Raw genomic sequence first — 14,248 nt, forward strand, 5'->3', positions numbered from 1 at the left:
TATTTTTAAAAATCCACGACATAGAGTTAACTGTAATCTAGTTTGCTGCCCTTTTTGGGATTTCTAGTATGAAACTCATTTTTTTTAACCAGTGCCTCAAATTCAGTCTATTCCACAGAATTGCAAGTCCTTATTTTTGGGGGGTGGCCCCTGTCAAAATGAAAAATGGAAAACTCATGCTTCAGAGATAGGAACGAATAATATGTGAAAACATTTAAGAGGTTTGAAGTTATTAAAATGGCAGATCCACTGGGAATACAAAGAGCAGTATGTCGTGGAAGAAACGAAGGGGAAGGGAGGCAGGAAGCATTCTCTGGCCTTTTCAATCCTGAGTTTTAAAACAAAACAAAAAAATTCTGGAAGAATTGGAAGGTAGCCAACCTAATGCCGTTATTTCTCAGAGCTTAGGGACACACCAGGAAATTACAGGCCAGTTAGTTTAACTTCACTTGTAGGGAAAGTATTAAAAACTGCTGCAGGAGATCAAGTAAAAGGATGCTTAGAAAAGCACAGCTTGATTAAGGCAAGCCCGGTCAGCGTGGTTTTCGGAAAGCGAAGGTCATGTCTTAGGAACTTGTTGAAATTCTTTGAAGCTATTATAGCCAGTACAGTCTTCAAAGAACACGGCGAGACCCGGGGCCTGCGTCTCTCTTCTGTTGCACATCAGTCCTTCAGGGATGCCTACGGAACAAGGGCCACATCAGGGCCCCGACGCTCGGGTTTAGAAACCACTATCAAAACAGCAGAAAAGAACCTCAGATGGAACATTTTTAAAAGCTGGAACCAATTAATACAACCTGATATTTATAAATGCAAAATAATGAGACTTGGAAAAAGTGTAAGACTATCAAGCTGTAACAAAGAGGTACTACACTGGGACCACAAAAACAATCTAGGAGTTATTGTGCCAAACCTGAGCTCTCGAAGCATTTCCCACTCAAGGAAGGGACGACCAGGAGAAATTACAGTGCTGGAAATGGTTGCAGAGCAGAGGGTCTGAGTAGCTGCAACTGAGTGAATTTTGTTAAGTTAGGAGGAAGAGCAGTCTAATGCGTTAAACAACCCTCTGGCCTCCATAGTTCTGGACCAAGCCAGAGTGGCCCAGCCAAGAAAGTCAAAGTCACGTCTAGGCTAGTGGCTGAGGGGCAGGAAGGCAGGGCCCCTTTTCTACAGGAGTTAAGATCCTAGGGTGCAACTAGGTTTGCCTTTTCCATAAGAAAGCAGGAGGTCTTTTTTCAAAGAAGAGTGTAACTCAGGCAAAGGAATTAAAAAAAAATTCAGGTCATGCCTCACCTCTTTATCTGCCCTAGGGCATAAGCCACTGTCCAAGCCCATGTGGCAGAGAGCAGCTCGGGAGGGGTGTGGGTGGACACTGGGCAAGTGCAGCGTCCTGTGCTCAGGACCCTGAGACTGAGTCGCAGGAACCCCGTGACACACAAGCACAGGGTTGCCAACGTCAGACACTCAGGCAGCGGGCGAGGCAGAAATCTGGTCAGGAATCTAAGGACATGGACATCAGTGAGGGACTGGCTGCAAGAATAACGCAAGGTTCAGCTGATGAAGAGTGACCATCACAGCTCCAGCTCTGCAGTGGGGCCTGGGGCCATTCTATACCCACCGTGATTGGAGACATGGTAGGGAAAGGGACAGGAAGGCTGTATCATGCCAGTCCTACATTTCTAAGACTGGAAACACTCCACATTTCTATATGGTGGTAACAGCAGTTAATATTTATTGAGCCCTTAGTTTACTGCAAGTCTGTGTGCTGAGGGCTTCATGCATATTTGCTAAGCTAGTCTTCTTAACAGCCTTGCCAGTCTAACAAATAATGAAACTGGACTTCAGAGAGGTTACTTAACTTGTTGATCCAGAACTTTCTGCTTCTTCTATTCTACAAAAAGCTGCAGGCCAATAGTCAATGCTCTGGAAGGGGTGGTTGTGATTTCGTGTGTCCTGAATGCAGGCACTGTCAATTAGTTAATCTCTCAGTGGCTGCATGGTAGGCTTATTACTTTCCCTCTACTTAGTTGAAAACAGTGATGCTATAGCTCAGATGACAAAGGCACCGAGTGATATTAGTTGTTATTTTCGAGCTACTTTGATGAGAGACTTTTGCCCAAATGTTTGGGTCAATGGAAATTTTTTAATTTGTAAGGTGAAGAATTTAATGGATTGAGGTGACTGAGTCTTTTCTTTGGGGGAGGAAAACGGGAACAATGGGAAACAAGAGAGAAGTTAATGCATATTTGCCAGAGATAAGCATGTGGGCAGAAAGAGAGACCTGTCTGAAATGCTAGGCTGGTTGTGGGAGCTACAGTCACTTCCAGGGAGCCCCCTACCAATTTGGTGAAATGTAGACCTAGCGGTTAGATGCAGCCGTCCAAGCAGACAGCTTGGGATCGCATCCTGCTTCCAGTGCTTCTGGGTTGCGGAAGCTCAGACAAGTCACAGCCCTGCCGAGCCCCAGTTTTCTGCTTGCAGAGTCAGGGTTAATGATAGTGTATACCCTATAAAGCTGTATTGGTGGTCAAATGAGAAAATAAAATATAAAGAACTTATACCTGGCAAGTGTCCATTGAAGTTTACTGTTATTGCTATTTTTAAAATTTATATTCTCAGTCGCAGTGAATGTTGGAATTTTGTAATTTAGGGAGCATGAAAGAACTGGAAACACATCTATGAGCAGGGTTCTTCCATGATAAAAACCAAATGAGTAACATAAAATTTACCATCTTAACCAGGTTGACACATACAGTTCAGTAGTGTTAAATAGATTCCTACTGTTTCATACTATTTTACAACCAATCTTCACAACTTTTTCACCTTGCAAAACAACTTGGTATCCAATAACGGTAACTTCTACCTTAAAATTCTACGAACTTGCCAACCATAGATATATCACATAGGTGGGGTCATACACTATTTGTCTTTTTTGTGAGTGGTTATTTCAGTTTGTGTAAGGTCTTCAAGAGTCATTCGTGTTGTAATGTGTCATAAACTGCTCCTCCTTTCAGGCACTTTTTTTTTTTAAAGATTTTATTTATTTATTTGAAAGGCAGAGTTACAGAGAAGTTTATGTTCCATCCACTGGTTCACTCCCTAAATGGCCACAACAGCCAGAGCTGGGCAGATCCAAAGCCAGGAGCCAGGAGCTTCTTCCAGGTCTCCCATGAAGGTGCAGGGGCCCAAGAACTTGGGCCATCTTCTACAGCTTTCCCAGGCCATAGCAGAGAGCCGGATCAGAAGTGGAGCAGTCAGGACTCAAACCAGCACCTGTATGGGATGCAGGCACTGCAGGTGCTGGCTTTACCCGCTACAGCACAATGCCAGCCCCCATTCTTTTTAAAGAATGTTTTCTGATTGTTCAACATAGAATAAATTGAGAAGGACACAGGAGGCCAACATGGAAGTGGGGAGACCTGTGCAGGGGCAGTTGGGGTAACTGTATGGAGATGGGGGAACTCTGAGCCTGTTTTAGAGGATGAACTGGTAAACTGTCCCCACTTGAGATGTGAGGGGTGAGGGAGAATGACCAGGAATGAGCCCACAGTTCTGGCTGGAGAAATCCAAAGAAGTCTTCTCCACAGGGAGCAAAGAAGGAAGAAAAATCTGGTGGATTTCAGAAGTAGAGTTGGAAATAGGTTAAATCTGATAGGTCTGAGAGATAGCTAAGAGGTGTCAAGAAGGTAGCTGTGTCTTTACTGTCCTTGTCCTTATTCCCTGCCTAGCTCAGCACTGATAAGTACAGAAAGCATTGTGGAGGGACTAGTTGTCAGAAAGAATCAACTCATTAGTCAAGTGCTAATGAAAATTGATGCCCAGGGTAGGAATGGACCATTTCAACAATAGTGATTCAGCAGTAGTTTCCTGGTTCCTGTGTTGTTTTTTTTTTTTCCTGGTTCAGTTTTTCTTTTACCTGTTCCATAAGGATTACAACAGTTTTTAAACTGTGAGAGACAACCCAGTATTTCACAAAAATTTTAGTTAAACTCTCTGTATATGCGTGGTTTGTGATCAAAATAAAGAAATGTAGATATACATATATATGTGTGTATTTGCTATAAATACGGGTCAAAAGAAGATTGAAGAAGCACTGTACTAGAAGCCTCTAATCTATTCCATTTTTTCTTCTCTTTGCATTTACCCTCTCAGCCTCTCACCTAAGCCTGGACTAGAGGTTGAAGTGGATACACTCTCAACTCTTCCCTCACTCAGCAGAAACTTACCCAGTTTCTGGTTTGGGGGTAACGGATATGAGAAGGAATTACACATAGTCTCTGCCCTCAAGAGTTTTATAGTTGATAACTTTGTGAACAATCTATTTGTTTTCTGCTAGTTTGTGACATTTTCATACTTTGTAGGAAGCCTGATGTAAATTCTCCATATCTAAGCCCATGTTATCAGTGAGCCTCATGGCTGACCTCACTTATCTAAGTTCACAACTTTCAGCCAAAAGGGTACTGGTGCCCAGACAGTGTCTATTGGAAAGATGAGAGAGAGAGAGAAGCAGAGCACTTCCCACAACAGTCAGAGATGCAACAAAGATATAGAAGGCCTTGGATAGAGGGGAAGTAAAGGTAGATTGAAGTATGCTAACAATTTTCACACTTCTAATATTTTTAGTGTGCTATTTCTTAAATTCTAACTCTTTCCTCAATCTTTGCTTACAAAGGAAGGCAGGAGACATACCAAGTTAAATGTGGCTACAGACTGGGAAAATTGACCATTGTACCGAAATTGATTTATATTTACTGAAAAGGTACTATACCTGTTATAGGTATAGTACCAATATTAATCTGAATGAATGAATTTCAGATGGATATTTATCTATTAATATCCATCAAGTCTGTTTCACAAACATGAAACAAACCCCCAAAGCTTATGAAATAACATAAATTAACTAAAATAAGATCTCTATATTGCTTCAAGAAATACATAAAAATATTTAACTGCAAACTGCATAATAGTGATTTGAAGCATAGAATACCAACCGTGCAATGTTGAGGTTGATTCGTTCATTCTGCCACAGTACAAAAAATTCTTTCCCAGAAAAAATGAAATTGTTCATATTTCATATTTCAGCTTCATATTTACTTGGCTCATACTGCTCATGCTGTTTGAAATGTACAGAATGCCGATGGTATCCTGACAGCATCCTGCACTGTACTAAACAATCCCAAACTACTGTCTTTACCACCAGCCTTTATCAAGAGTTCCTACGGAAAACACTGGCTCTCTGAATCTACTCATCAGGAAATCTTTCATTAGATTATCCTCCGTATCAGAAGGAGCATTAACTATTTTAATTATTCTCAAGTCTCATTGTTATCTTTTCATTTATCTCTGGAGCTGAGAAGCAGAGCAGCATCTAAGAGCACATGATAGAGTCCCAGGCCGCCACTCCTGAGTCTTATAGCTTTCATGAGGAACTAGACTTGTATTGCATGCTCAAAGATGTGTTTTAGGAATATCACTGGGGGATGGGGGATACATTCTATCTGGATTTAATGCAAGGGGCTAATATATGACTTTTTTTGTAACTAATAAAATTTCAAGGACTGACAGCAAATTTCTGATTTGCTTTTTCCCTCAGTAAAATATCTGCTTTGAATTATACAGACAGAATTCTTCTTCCTGCCAACTTGTTTCAATTTCCCATGCAAAACCATCTACAGGACGTTGTCAGGGGTTTCCCATAGAGGTTCATTTCAGGATTCTTCAATCGTTGGAGGAATACGAGCACACACACACACACACACACAGTCACACTCACACACACTCACACACTACATTACCACCCCCAACCCCTTCGGAGCAAGGAAAGGAAAACCCATTGGTAGGGTTTGTATATGGAGCTTTGCCTTTCTGAAAGCAGAGACAGCATTAGTCATCAGATGGGAAAAGAGTTTTCAGTCTCGGCCTGCGCTAGCGACCGGTCTTATGAATTCAGGCCCGCCCTGTGTGTAGGTGGAGCAGGCAACTGCCGTGTGATGTGATTTAAGAGGTGCTGGAAGCTCTGCCTGTCCAAAACTAGTCCCCGCACCCGCCTGTTGAGTTCAGGCACAGTATCCATAAAACCTTGGTTTAAATGAAATGAAACTGCATTTTCGGAATGTGAGCCCATTATATCCTTTCAGCATGCATTTCTTTATCAGAGATAAAGGCTGGATCCTGAGGGGATGCGCATGTGTCCAGGGAGGTGGGGAAGGGGTTTAGTAAGGCCCATGGCGAGGAGTAGTGATGCAAGTCACTGGATGCAATTTCTGCTTCATCCTCTGTGAATAAACTAAGTATGGGAGAAACTAAATTTCTCCCATATTCATTCAATCAAGTCATCATATTTTCTGGAATATGACATTTTCCCAAACAGGCAATGTTCTTTGTTGAGTGAGACCTGTAAAAGACTATAATAACAACAGTAATAGCAACTCATATTTGGAAGATGTTTGTTGAGTACAAAAATACTTTTACAAACAGTGCCAAATATTGGTCCTAGCAGTAACTTGGGGAGGCAGACTTATGTCTTTCTGTTCTCAAGCAGCAAATGCAGAGACTCAAAGCAGTTAAATGACTTGCCCACTACCTAACAGTGGTAGAGCCTCACGTTGGAATGCAGTCAGGCTGACTCCAAATCCAAGGTTCAATTTTCTTCAAAACATAGTCCCTTCAGTGAAGGAGTTCACATCAGCTTTAACCTGATAATAGTGACTTCCCGAAGCCAGGAGCCAGAACCTACTTCTGGGTCTCCCACATGGGTGCAGGGCCTCCCAAACATTTGGGCCATCCTCCACTGCTTTCCCAGGTGCAATGGCAGGGAGCTGGATTGGAAGTGGAGCAGTCAGGACTCAAACTGACACCCATATGAGATGCTGGCATCACAGGCAATGACTTTACCCACTACATCACAGCACTGGCCCTAACAGAGAAGTTTTAAAACTTGCACTGAATGCACAGAGAAACGCTTAATTTTTTCTGAGGTTTCAATGGAAAGGTTTTAAGAAAATGGTGTGAAAGCTGAATTGGGGAGTTTATGAAACAATGAAAGAGGAGAAGAGTTCTGGGCCAAAGAATCAGCCCACCCAGTCACGCAGACACAAGAAGACACAGTATGACCAGGAAATTCAAAGTGGTGGCTCTCCATGGTGTGTAAGGAAGGAAGGTGGAAGGAGTAGCTAGGGGCGAGGCTGGACACGTGGGTTGAGGTTGGGTCAGAAACGGCCCTAGGATGCCCTGCTAAAGACTTTAGAGTTTATCCTTTCCATACAGTGAGGGATCCTGAGCGGGGAGAAAGGTGATAGGGAGCAATACTAGAATCTGTGTGGAGAGAGTTCTGTGGGAGGCTGGTATGATCAGGCATTCCTTTTCAGCATTTGAATTGTGCATCCGATCTGTTACCTGTTTTACTATGATCACAATGCGTGTTAGTTATAGACAGTTCTGAAAACATTGAGCAATCACAGCCCAGTAGTAGGCAGGTAGTTAAAAAGTATCCATGGAATATTCTACCACTCAAAGGGCATTAGAAGACAGGAACTATGTGTGCTTTATACCATGTCCCTTTCACATATTAGCATTTTTCTAAGTCCACCTCCAATGCATATATAATAGAAAGCATTTTTGTATTCCTTATGTGTTTAACCACTCCCCTTTTTTGTTATATTTAGACTGCTTACCAATAGTTATGACCTTGTTTATTCCCTTATGAAAAATGTCATGAAGTGAAATTACTAGGTTGGAGTGTATAAATCTTTTTCTAGGTCTTGACATATATCGTCAAAGTGCATCAGGGACAGTTGGTGCCTTTTGCATTCTTTCTAACAGATTCACTCTAACCACACCCTCATAAACATCTTTTTTATCCTAGCCAATTTGATAAGCAAGAAAATGGTAAGATTGAACATTTAATCATATTTTTTATTGGCTATGTTTTGTGAGTATGGACTTCATTAAGAAGAAATGATTATGTAATTGTATTTTTAGACTCTTTGAGATAATGGGCGGGACCTGCTATTGTCAAAACTCAGCATAGGAAATAGCTGCTTTAGGTAGTTTGCACTTAGGTTTTAGATGCTGGGAGGGACACAGAAAGAATAAGTATCATCTGGGCCCTGCACATGCTCACAGTGTCTACAGAGGAAAGACATGCGCAAGGAAGTCGGGGAGGGGTTACTGCATGAAGCCTGGTGCTGTGAACTCCTCCCCTTCCCAACCTCTTCTCACCTCCTTGCACTGGGGATCCTGAAGCGGTAGGCCCCAAAATCACCCTGAGAGCTCATTAAACACGCCTGTTCCAGACCGCAGCCCCAGTGTAGGGTTCGGGGGTCTCTTCAGGAGTGTCAAGGAACACATGTGCTTCTGAGCCCTATGTCCACATGCTGCTCAAGGGCCAGATAAGGGGTCCCCGCCCCAGCTATGAGCTCTGCAGCCATACCCAGGCCCCTCCCCACCCGCCCACAGCTCCTCCATGGCACTGCTCCTTTTCACCCCTTCTTCTGTTGTCCTTCACCTCCATGTTCATCCTTCAATCCCTTCTTTCGTTTTTTTTTTTTTTAATACTTAAATGTTTTGTGTTTTAGATTTGCCAGATAACATTGCTGTCAAAGCAACAGTGACGGGAAAGGGCTAGGAAATACTCCTGCTTTGCTCCTTGCCCTGCTGCTCAAGGCAGCCGGTACAGCCTGGCCGCCCAGAGGTGCCCACCGTCTTTGTCCTACAGCCTCTGGCCAAGTTGGATGAGCTCTGCTGAACGTAGGCGCCTCCGCGTGCCCAGCCCAAACTGCAGTCCAGGCCGGCCTGAACGCACAGAGCCTCGCTCTGTAGTACACATCCGAGGGGTCTGAGGTTTGCCGAGGGCCACCAAGGCACCTAAGAAAGTCTAGGGTTGTAATGCTGGATAGCAGCAAATGCTGAAATAAGGGAAACACCTCAACCCACAGGGAGATCTTTCTACATCTGATCATGCCTGGCTTCTACCTGAAACACTGTCTCCCCATCACTGCCAAGGTAAAATCCAAATTCTGTTAGTATGCTGTTCAAGCTGCTAGTGGTCCCACCCCTGGTTGCCTCCCTCCAGTATCAGCCTCACTGCAGGCGATTCCTGCACCCCTAGCCACTCCCGTTTCCTGCATATGCCACACCGCAGGTGTTGTTGGGAGTTGAGTGTTGAGGCCAGGTTCTGTGAGTTGAGAGAGGGAAATAAAACCTTGTCCAGGCAGAAGGGTTGAGGCCAAAGAGACTGGCATATTCAGGAATAAATACCTGGAAAAACAGTCCAACCCCCCAGGAAGGTCTGGGAAGTTGAACACGGTATCCAGAACAAATGGCAAAGGATGTACTAATGCTCTAGTGTTGTAAAGCAGGAAGTTCAGGGACCAGCCACATTCAGATAGCTAAGCAGGCAACATAAGGTAGGTTGACAGCTGAGTCTTATGGGTCTCAGACTGAAGACAGGATTTTAGGAAAATGATTTAAGCTAGAGCCAATGCTGTGGCGCAGCGGGTTAATGCTCTGGCAAGAAGCGCCAGCATCCCATACAGGTGCCAGTTCTAGTCCTGGCTGCTTCTCTTCCAATCCAGCTCTCTGCTAAGGCCTGGGAAAGCAGTAGAAGATGGCCCAAATCCTTGGGAGCCTGCACCCACATGGGAGACCTGGAGGAAGCTCCTGGTTCCTGGCTTCGGATCGGTGCAGCTCCGGCCATTGTGGCCAGCTGGGGAGTGAACCAGCAGATGGAAAACAGTCTCTGTTTCTACCTTTCTGTAACTCTGTTTTTCAAATAAATAAAATAAATCTTTTTAAAAAAAGACAATGATTTAAGCTTTAACGAAGAAGCTGGAAAAAGGAGGTAGCTGTCATTCCAAGTAGTTTCTAAGGTATGTGCTCGGACCAAGGGACGAGAGACAGATGGAGCTTTCAGGACTGAGGGTCCAGGCTCTCAGGTCACCACTAGGTCTCAGAACAAAAGTTCAGCTATGTGGAGTTGCGGCACTGGATAAGGGTGAAACTAGTCTGAGTAACAAGTATTTGAACATTAAACATTACTCCTAGGGCTTTGTCCTTTTAGCGCTAAACATTTCAAAACATGCACCTGCAAGCCAAACAATAAATATCTCTCAAGACACCATTCTTATTTTTGTCTAAGGTACACAAAACAAAAACACCCCTTAACAAGAAGGAAGCTTTGCTTTTACCTTCTTTGCCAAGCAAGCGCCAGCAAACACTTCTGCAGTGCTCTGTGCTCTCCGACGTGTGCCGTACATATGAGATATTCAAACAGCACATCTCCCGCGGGAAATTCATTCCGCTTCCAATTGTACAAGTCTGTTATCCCATAGGTCCTTTCTACCTTCCACGTATTTGTTATTGCTGCTTCTGAAACTCCCTTACAGCCCCCAAAGAGGTCTTAATCCCTGTCAAATGTTATTATGTTACCAACTTTTATGTAGTCTTGAAAGGGCTTGTTTATTTAGTTTCAGTGACTCGTTGTTACTGCCAAATATTATTTCATTTCAGCACAGATGTAAGGGGTCCAATGACTGGAATTGTTTTACAGCCATGACACAGTGGAGAGATGGATCCCAGTTTAATTATGGGCAGCTGAAAACGATCGAGGAGTCACCTGCTCTGGGTATTTATCATCCTTCTGAACAGCTCACCAGGCATGGTGGGTGCCCTTTCACAACGTTCCACTTGCATTAGGCAAATAGAAGGATCTATACACAGACTGCGTCATGAGCCACCTTTAGCTTTAGGTATAGACAGTTTAATTTTTTGCTTGATTATTTTCTTTTCCTCAAAGTGAGAAAAATATGTCTCAGTCACTGCTGTTCTTTTCCTTTCCTCTGTTTTCCGTTTCTCTCCGCGGCCTCTCACCGCTGCCCTCCTCCTTCCAGCTGCTTCTCCGATTACGCCTCATTGGAAATTATTCATTACGTAAAGAATGTGAATTGGGCGGACTAGACACGCGAAAGAGCAGGTAGAGCAATGACTACAGTGCAGCTGGAGGAACCAAGGACAGCAGAGAGCAGAGGAGCTGGAAGGGGGGCTCGCCATAGAGTTCCTCCAGCCCCCCTGTAGAAGAAATTCAGAATGCCGGCCTTTCTCTTTCTGACAGCCTTTCCCATGACACAGAGCACAGGACCAAAACGCACTTTAATTGACACTCTCTCTTCTTATCTCTGATTTCCTCTGATGTGTTCCTCTTGATGTGTTCCTCCCAGGATAGAGCGAGGGAAAGGAGCAGCCAGGAAACCACCAGCTGATTGATAATAAATGAGGGTTGCTAGCTCATGGACCCAGCTGCTATTCCCTTCCACTCTGTTCTCTTCCCAACCTAGGAGGAAAGGCCTTTCAGAGGTCCAATTCTGGGAGTCGGCATTTGGCTCAGTGGTGAAGATGTCACTTGGGAAACCTGTGTCCTACTTCAGAGTGCCTGGGTGCTGGTCCCAGCTCCACTCCTGACTCCAGCTTCATGCTAATGTGCATTCTGGGAGGCAGCAGGTGATGGCTCAAGTATTCCATGTGGGAGACCTCGACTGAGATCCCAGCTTCTGGCTCTGGCCTGGTCCAACCCTGACCGTTGTAGGCATTTGGAGAGTGAACCAATGGATAGGAGAAATTCCCCCTTGCCCTTTCTCTCTCTCTCTCTCTCTCTCTCTCTCTCTCAGCCTTTCAAAATAAATTAAATAAATAAATAAAATTTGAATTCTTTCCTGGCTATATGGCTAACTGTAAGAAATAACTTTATTGGACAGCGCCGTGGCTCAATAGGCTAATCCTCCGCCTGCGGCGCCAGCACACTGGGTTCTAGTCCCCCTCGGGGCGCCGGATTCTGTCCCGGTTGCCCCTCTTCCAGACCAGCTCTCTGCTGTGGCCTGGGAGTGCAGTGGAGGATGGCCCAAGTGCTTGGGCCCTGCACCCCATGGGAGACCAGGAGAAGCACCTGGCTCCTGCCTTTGGATCAGCGTGATGCGCCGGCTGCAGCGCGCCCGCCACGGCGGCCATTGGAGGGTGAACCAATGACAAAGGAAGACCTTTCTCTCTGTCTCTCTCTCTCACTGTCCACTCTGCCTGTCAAAAAAAGAGAGAGAAATAATTTTATTGAGGGTTTATCATGCATATATCATTGCCTATGCCAAGTGTTTATATGGGTTATCTCATTTAACTCTCAGCACAGTATTACAAGATCAGCATTGTTTATGTTCTGTTTCCGTACAACTTCCCATTCTCAATCAGGGTCAGGTTTCCCCTCAGGAAACATTTGCTGGTGTCCGGAGATACTTTGGGCTATCACAGCTGGGTAAATGCCAAGGATACACTAACTATCCTACAGAGCACAGGGAAACCCCATGCAACAGTAACCTGGCTCATAATGTGGGCAGTGCCACTGCTGACAAAGTCTGCTGTCCACTTAAAAAGCACTGATGTCCAAAAGGATAAAGCCACTTGCCCAGGACTACCCAGGGATAAGGGGAAGACTGGAATGTGAATGCAGCTGGACTTTGCATTGTGTTGCATGCAAGTACTTTAGGACTTCAACACCCAGCTCTTCCTCCCTTATAACAAAGGAGCCACAATCCCAAGAGGAATCTCCCCCTGTGGGGACCCGTTAATGTAAGTGGCCCTTTTTAACCATTTGCCAGTCACCTGCTCTTCCATCCTTTTCATCACATACGCAGAATCAGGCCCATCTGAAGCACCCCTTTACTCTAAACATTGAAAATTCTGTAAACTTATGCACATGGGGGCAATAGTTCCTCTTTGTGTTTTCATTTTAGTAGCAGATGTAACAGATAAAAGATAAAAGCAGAATGAATAAGCAAACAAGCATGCTATGAAAGCAGTAAACTTTGAAGGTGGGGCATTATCTAGTTACTTGGCTTACTAGATACATTAAATCTGACATTTTTAATGGTAAACATAACACCTTGTGGTCTGCAGCATAATTAGATAGAAGTAGTAGTCATCAATATTGCTTTTAAAGTGCAAATTAAAATGTTAGATTCTTTTTTTTTAATTCTTCAATGAGCACAAATCTGTTTTGGGAATGTTTTTAGATATTGAGTATCTTTGAATAATCTTACACATCACCAAGTGCCTGTAAACATACTTCCTCTGTGCACCCAGACACACACATACACATACACACCCATACATACACATGTATTCCCAGCATGCACCACCCACTCCTCCTCCATATCGCACAGGTACACTCACAGGTCCCAGATCTCACTCCCCAGAGCAGTGCCTCCTTTGTCTTCGCTCCTCCCACAATACAGAGACACTTTCCCACCCTTGTTCTGCCCACTCTTCCTACCCTCCCCCATCCCCACCCCCACCCCCACCCCCGCCTGCCCCAATGCTTTTGCCCCTGGCTAGAGGGAGGTGGCCATGTTCCATATTCACTTCAGAGCCTTTCCTTGGAGTGACCCAGTGATGAAGTATAACAGGCACTGCGAGCAGTGACACCCTAGGTGCTGCGCTCATGCCCTTGGCTTCCAAGCACCACAAAAGCTGTGACTGTGTTCACCTTGATTCAGAACCCAGCCAAGGACATGCCAAGTTTTCAGGCTGGAGAAAATAATGGCTTCTTATCCTAAATTCTGACCAAAATACCCATGGCTGAATTCTTGACATGACTTGGAAAGTCACCAGTCTGTCTCGTTCCACAATAGGGACTAAAATCTCAAAGTACAGCCAACTCCCAGGTATAGAATTTCCCTTTGCATCCAAAGTGAGCTACCAAGTTGAATCTCTTCTATTTCAGTGACAGGAAGGACTTAGAAAGCCAAAAGGCACTGGGCCGCTGAAAGCAGGAGGGGCATAGCAGGGGAAAAAAAAGCATCAGGAACAAGCCAGAAGCAAACTGCACCCTTCCCATTGCCCCATAGCAGCTTTCATCCATACAAAGGCAGAGTTCCTGAGAGGAACAGACACCTCAGCCTCAAAGCCACAGAGTTCCATCCTTCAGCATCGTGCCAGTCGAAGTGAACCATCTTTATTTAGTGCGTGCTAGCACCTCCTACATCAGTAACATGTACCAGGAATGATGCTGAATAGATATCTTTCCTTGCCGTTTTGGGGCGAAAAGCAAAGGGACAAGGCGCTGGGATAAGTTCATGAACTTGATTTTAAATAAGATACTAGTTTTCTACTTTTCACTGTCATATAGACCTATCCTGACCCAAACAACAGCCACTGGCCAAGTGTGGCTATTTAAATTAAAATTTTTCATCACTTCTCGGCCTTTTGA

General features: G+C 44.4%; 1 protein-coding gene and 1 long non-coding RNA gene across 4 annotated transcripts in view; one reads left to right on the plus strand and one right to left on the minus strand.

Moving 5' to 3' along the window:
* LOC103350083 (uncharacterized) overlaps window positions 1-10,451 on the minus strand; it is an 87,536-nt gene extending 77,085 nt beyond the window's left edge. Inside the window, exon 1 of the long non-coding RNA XR_007923898.2 lies at window positions 10,188-10,451. This is a non-coding gene — a long non-coding RNA (uncharacterized lncRNA). The remainder of the gene's footprint in view (window positions 1-10,187) is intronic.
* Window positions 1-14,248, plus strand: part of SPAG17 (sperm associated antigen 17) — a 274,935-nt gene that overhangs the window by 49,161 nt on the left and 211,526 nt on the right. The window contains exon 1 of one of the 3 annotated variants that reach the window (XM_051857352.2): window positions 10,545-10,660. The exons of the other annotated variants lie outside the window; for them this stretch is intronic. Coding sequence (XP_051713312.2) covers window positions 10,658-10,660 — 3 coding nt within the window. The 5' untranslated portion in view covers window positions 10,545-10,657. Of the gene's footprint in view, window positions 1-10,544; window positions 10,661-14,248 lie in introns of those variants that run through there. 3 annotated transcript variants of the gene reach the window in all.

This window comes from Oryctolagus cuniculus, chromosome 7 (assembly GCF_964237555.1).
Source record: "Oryctolagus cuniculus chromosome 7, mOryCun1.1, whole genome shotgun sequence".
NCBI lineage: Eukaryota > Metazoa > Chordata > Mammalia > Lagomorpha > Leporidae > Oryctolagus > Oryctolagus cuniculus.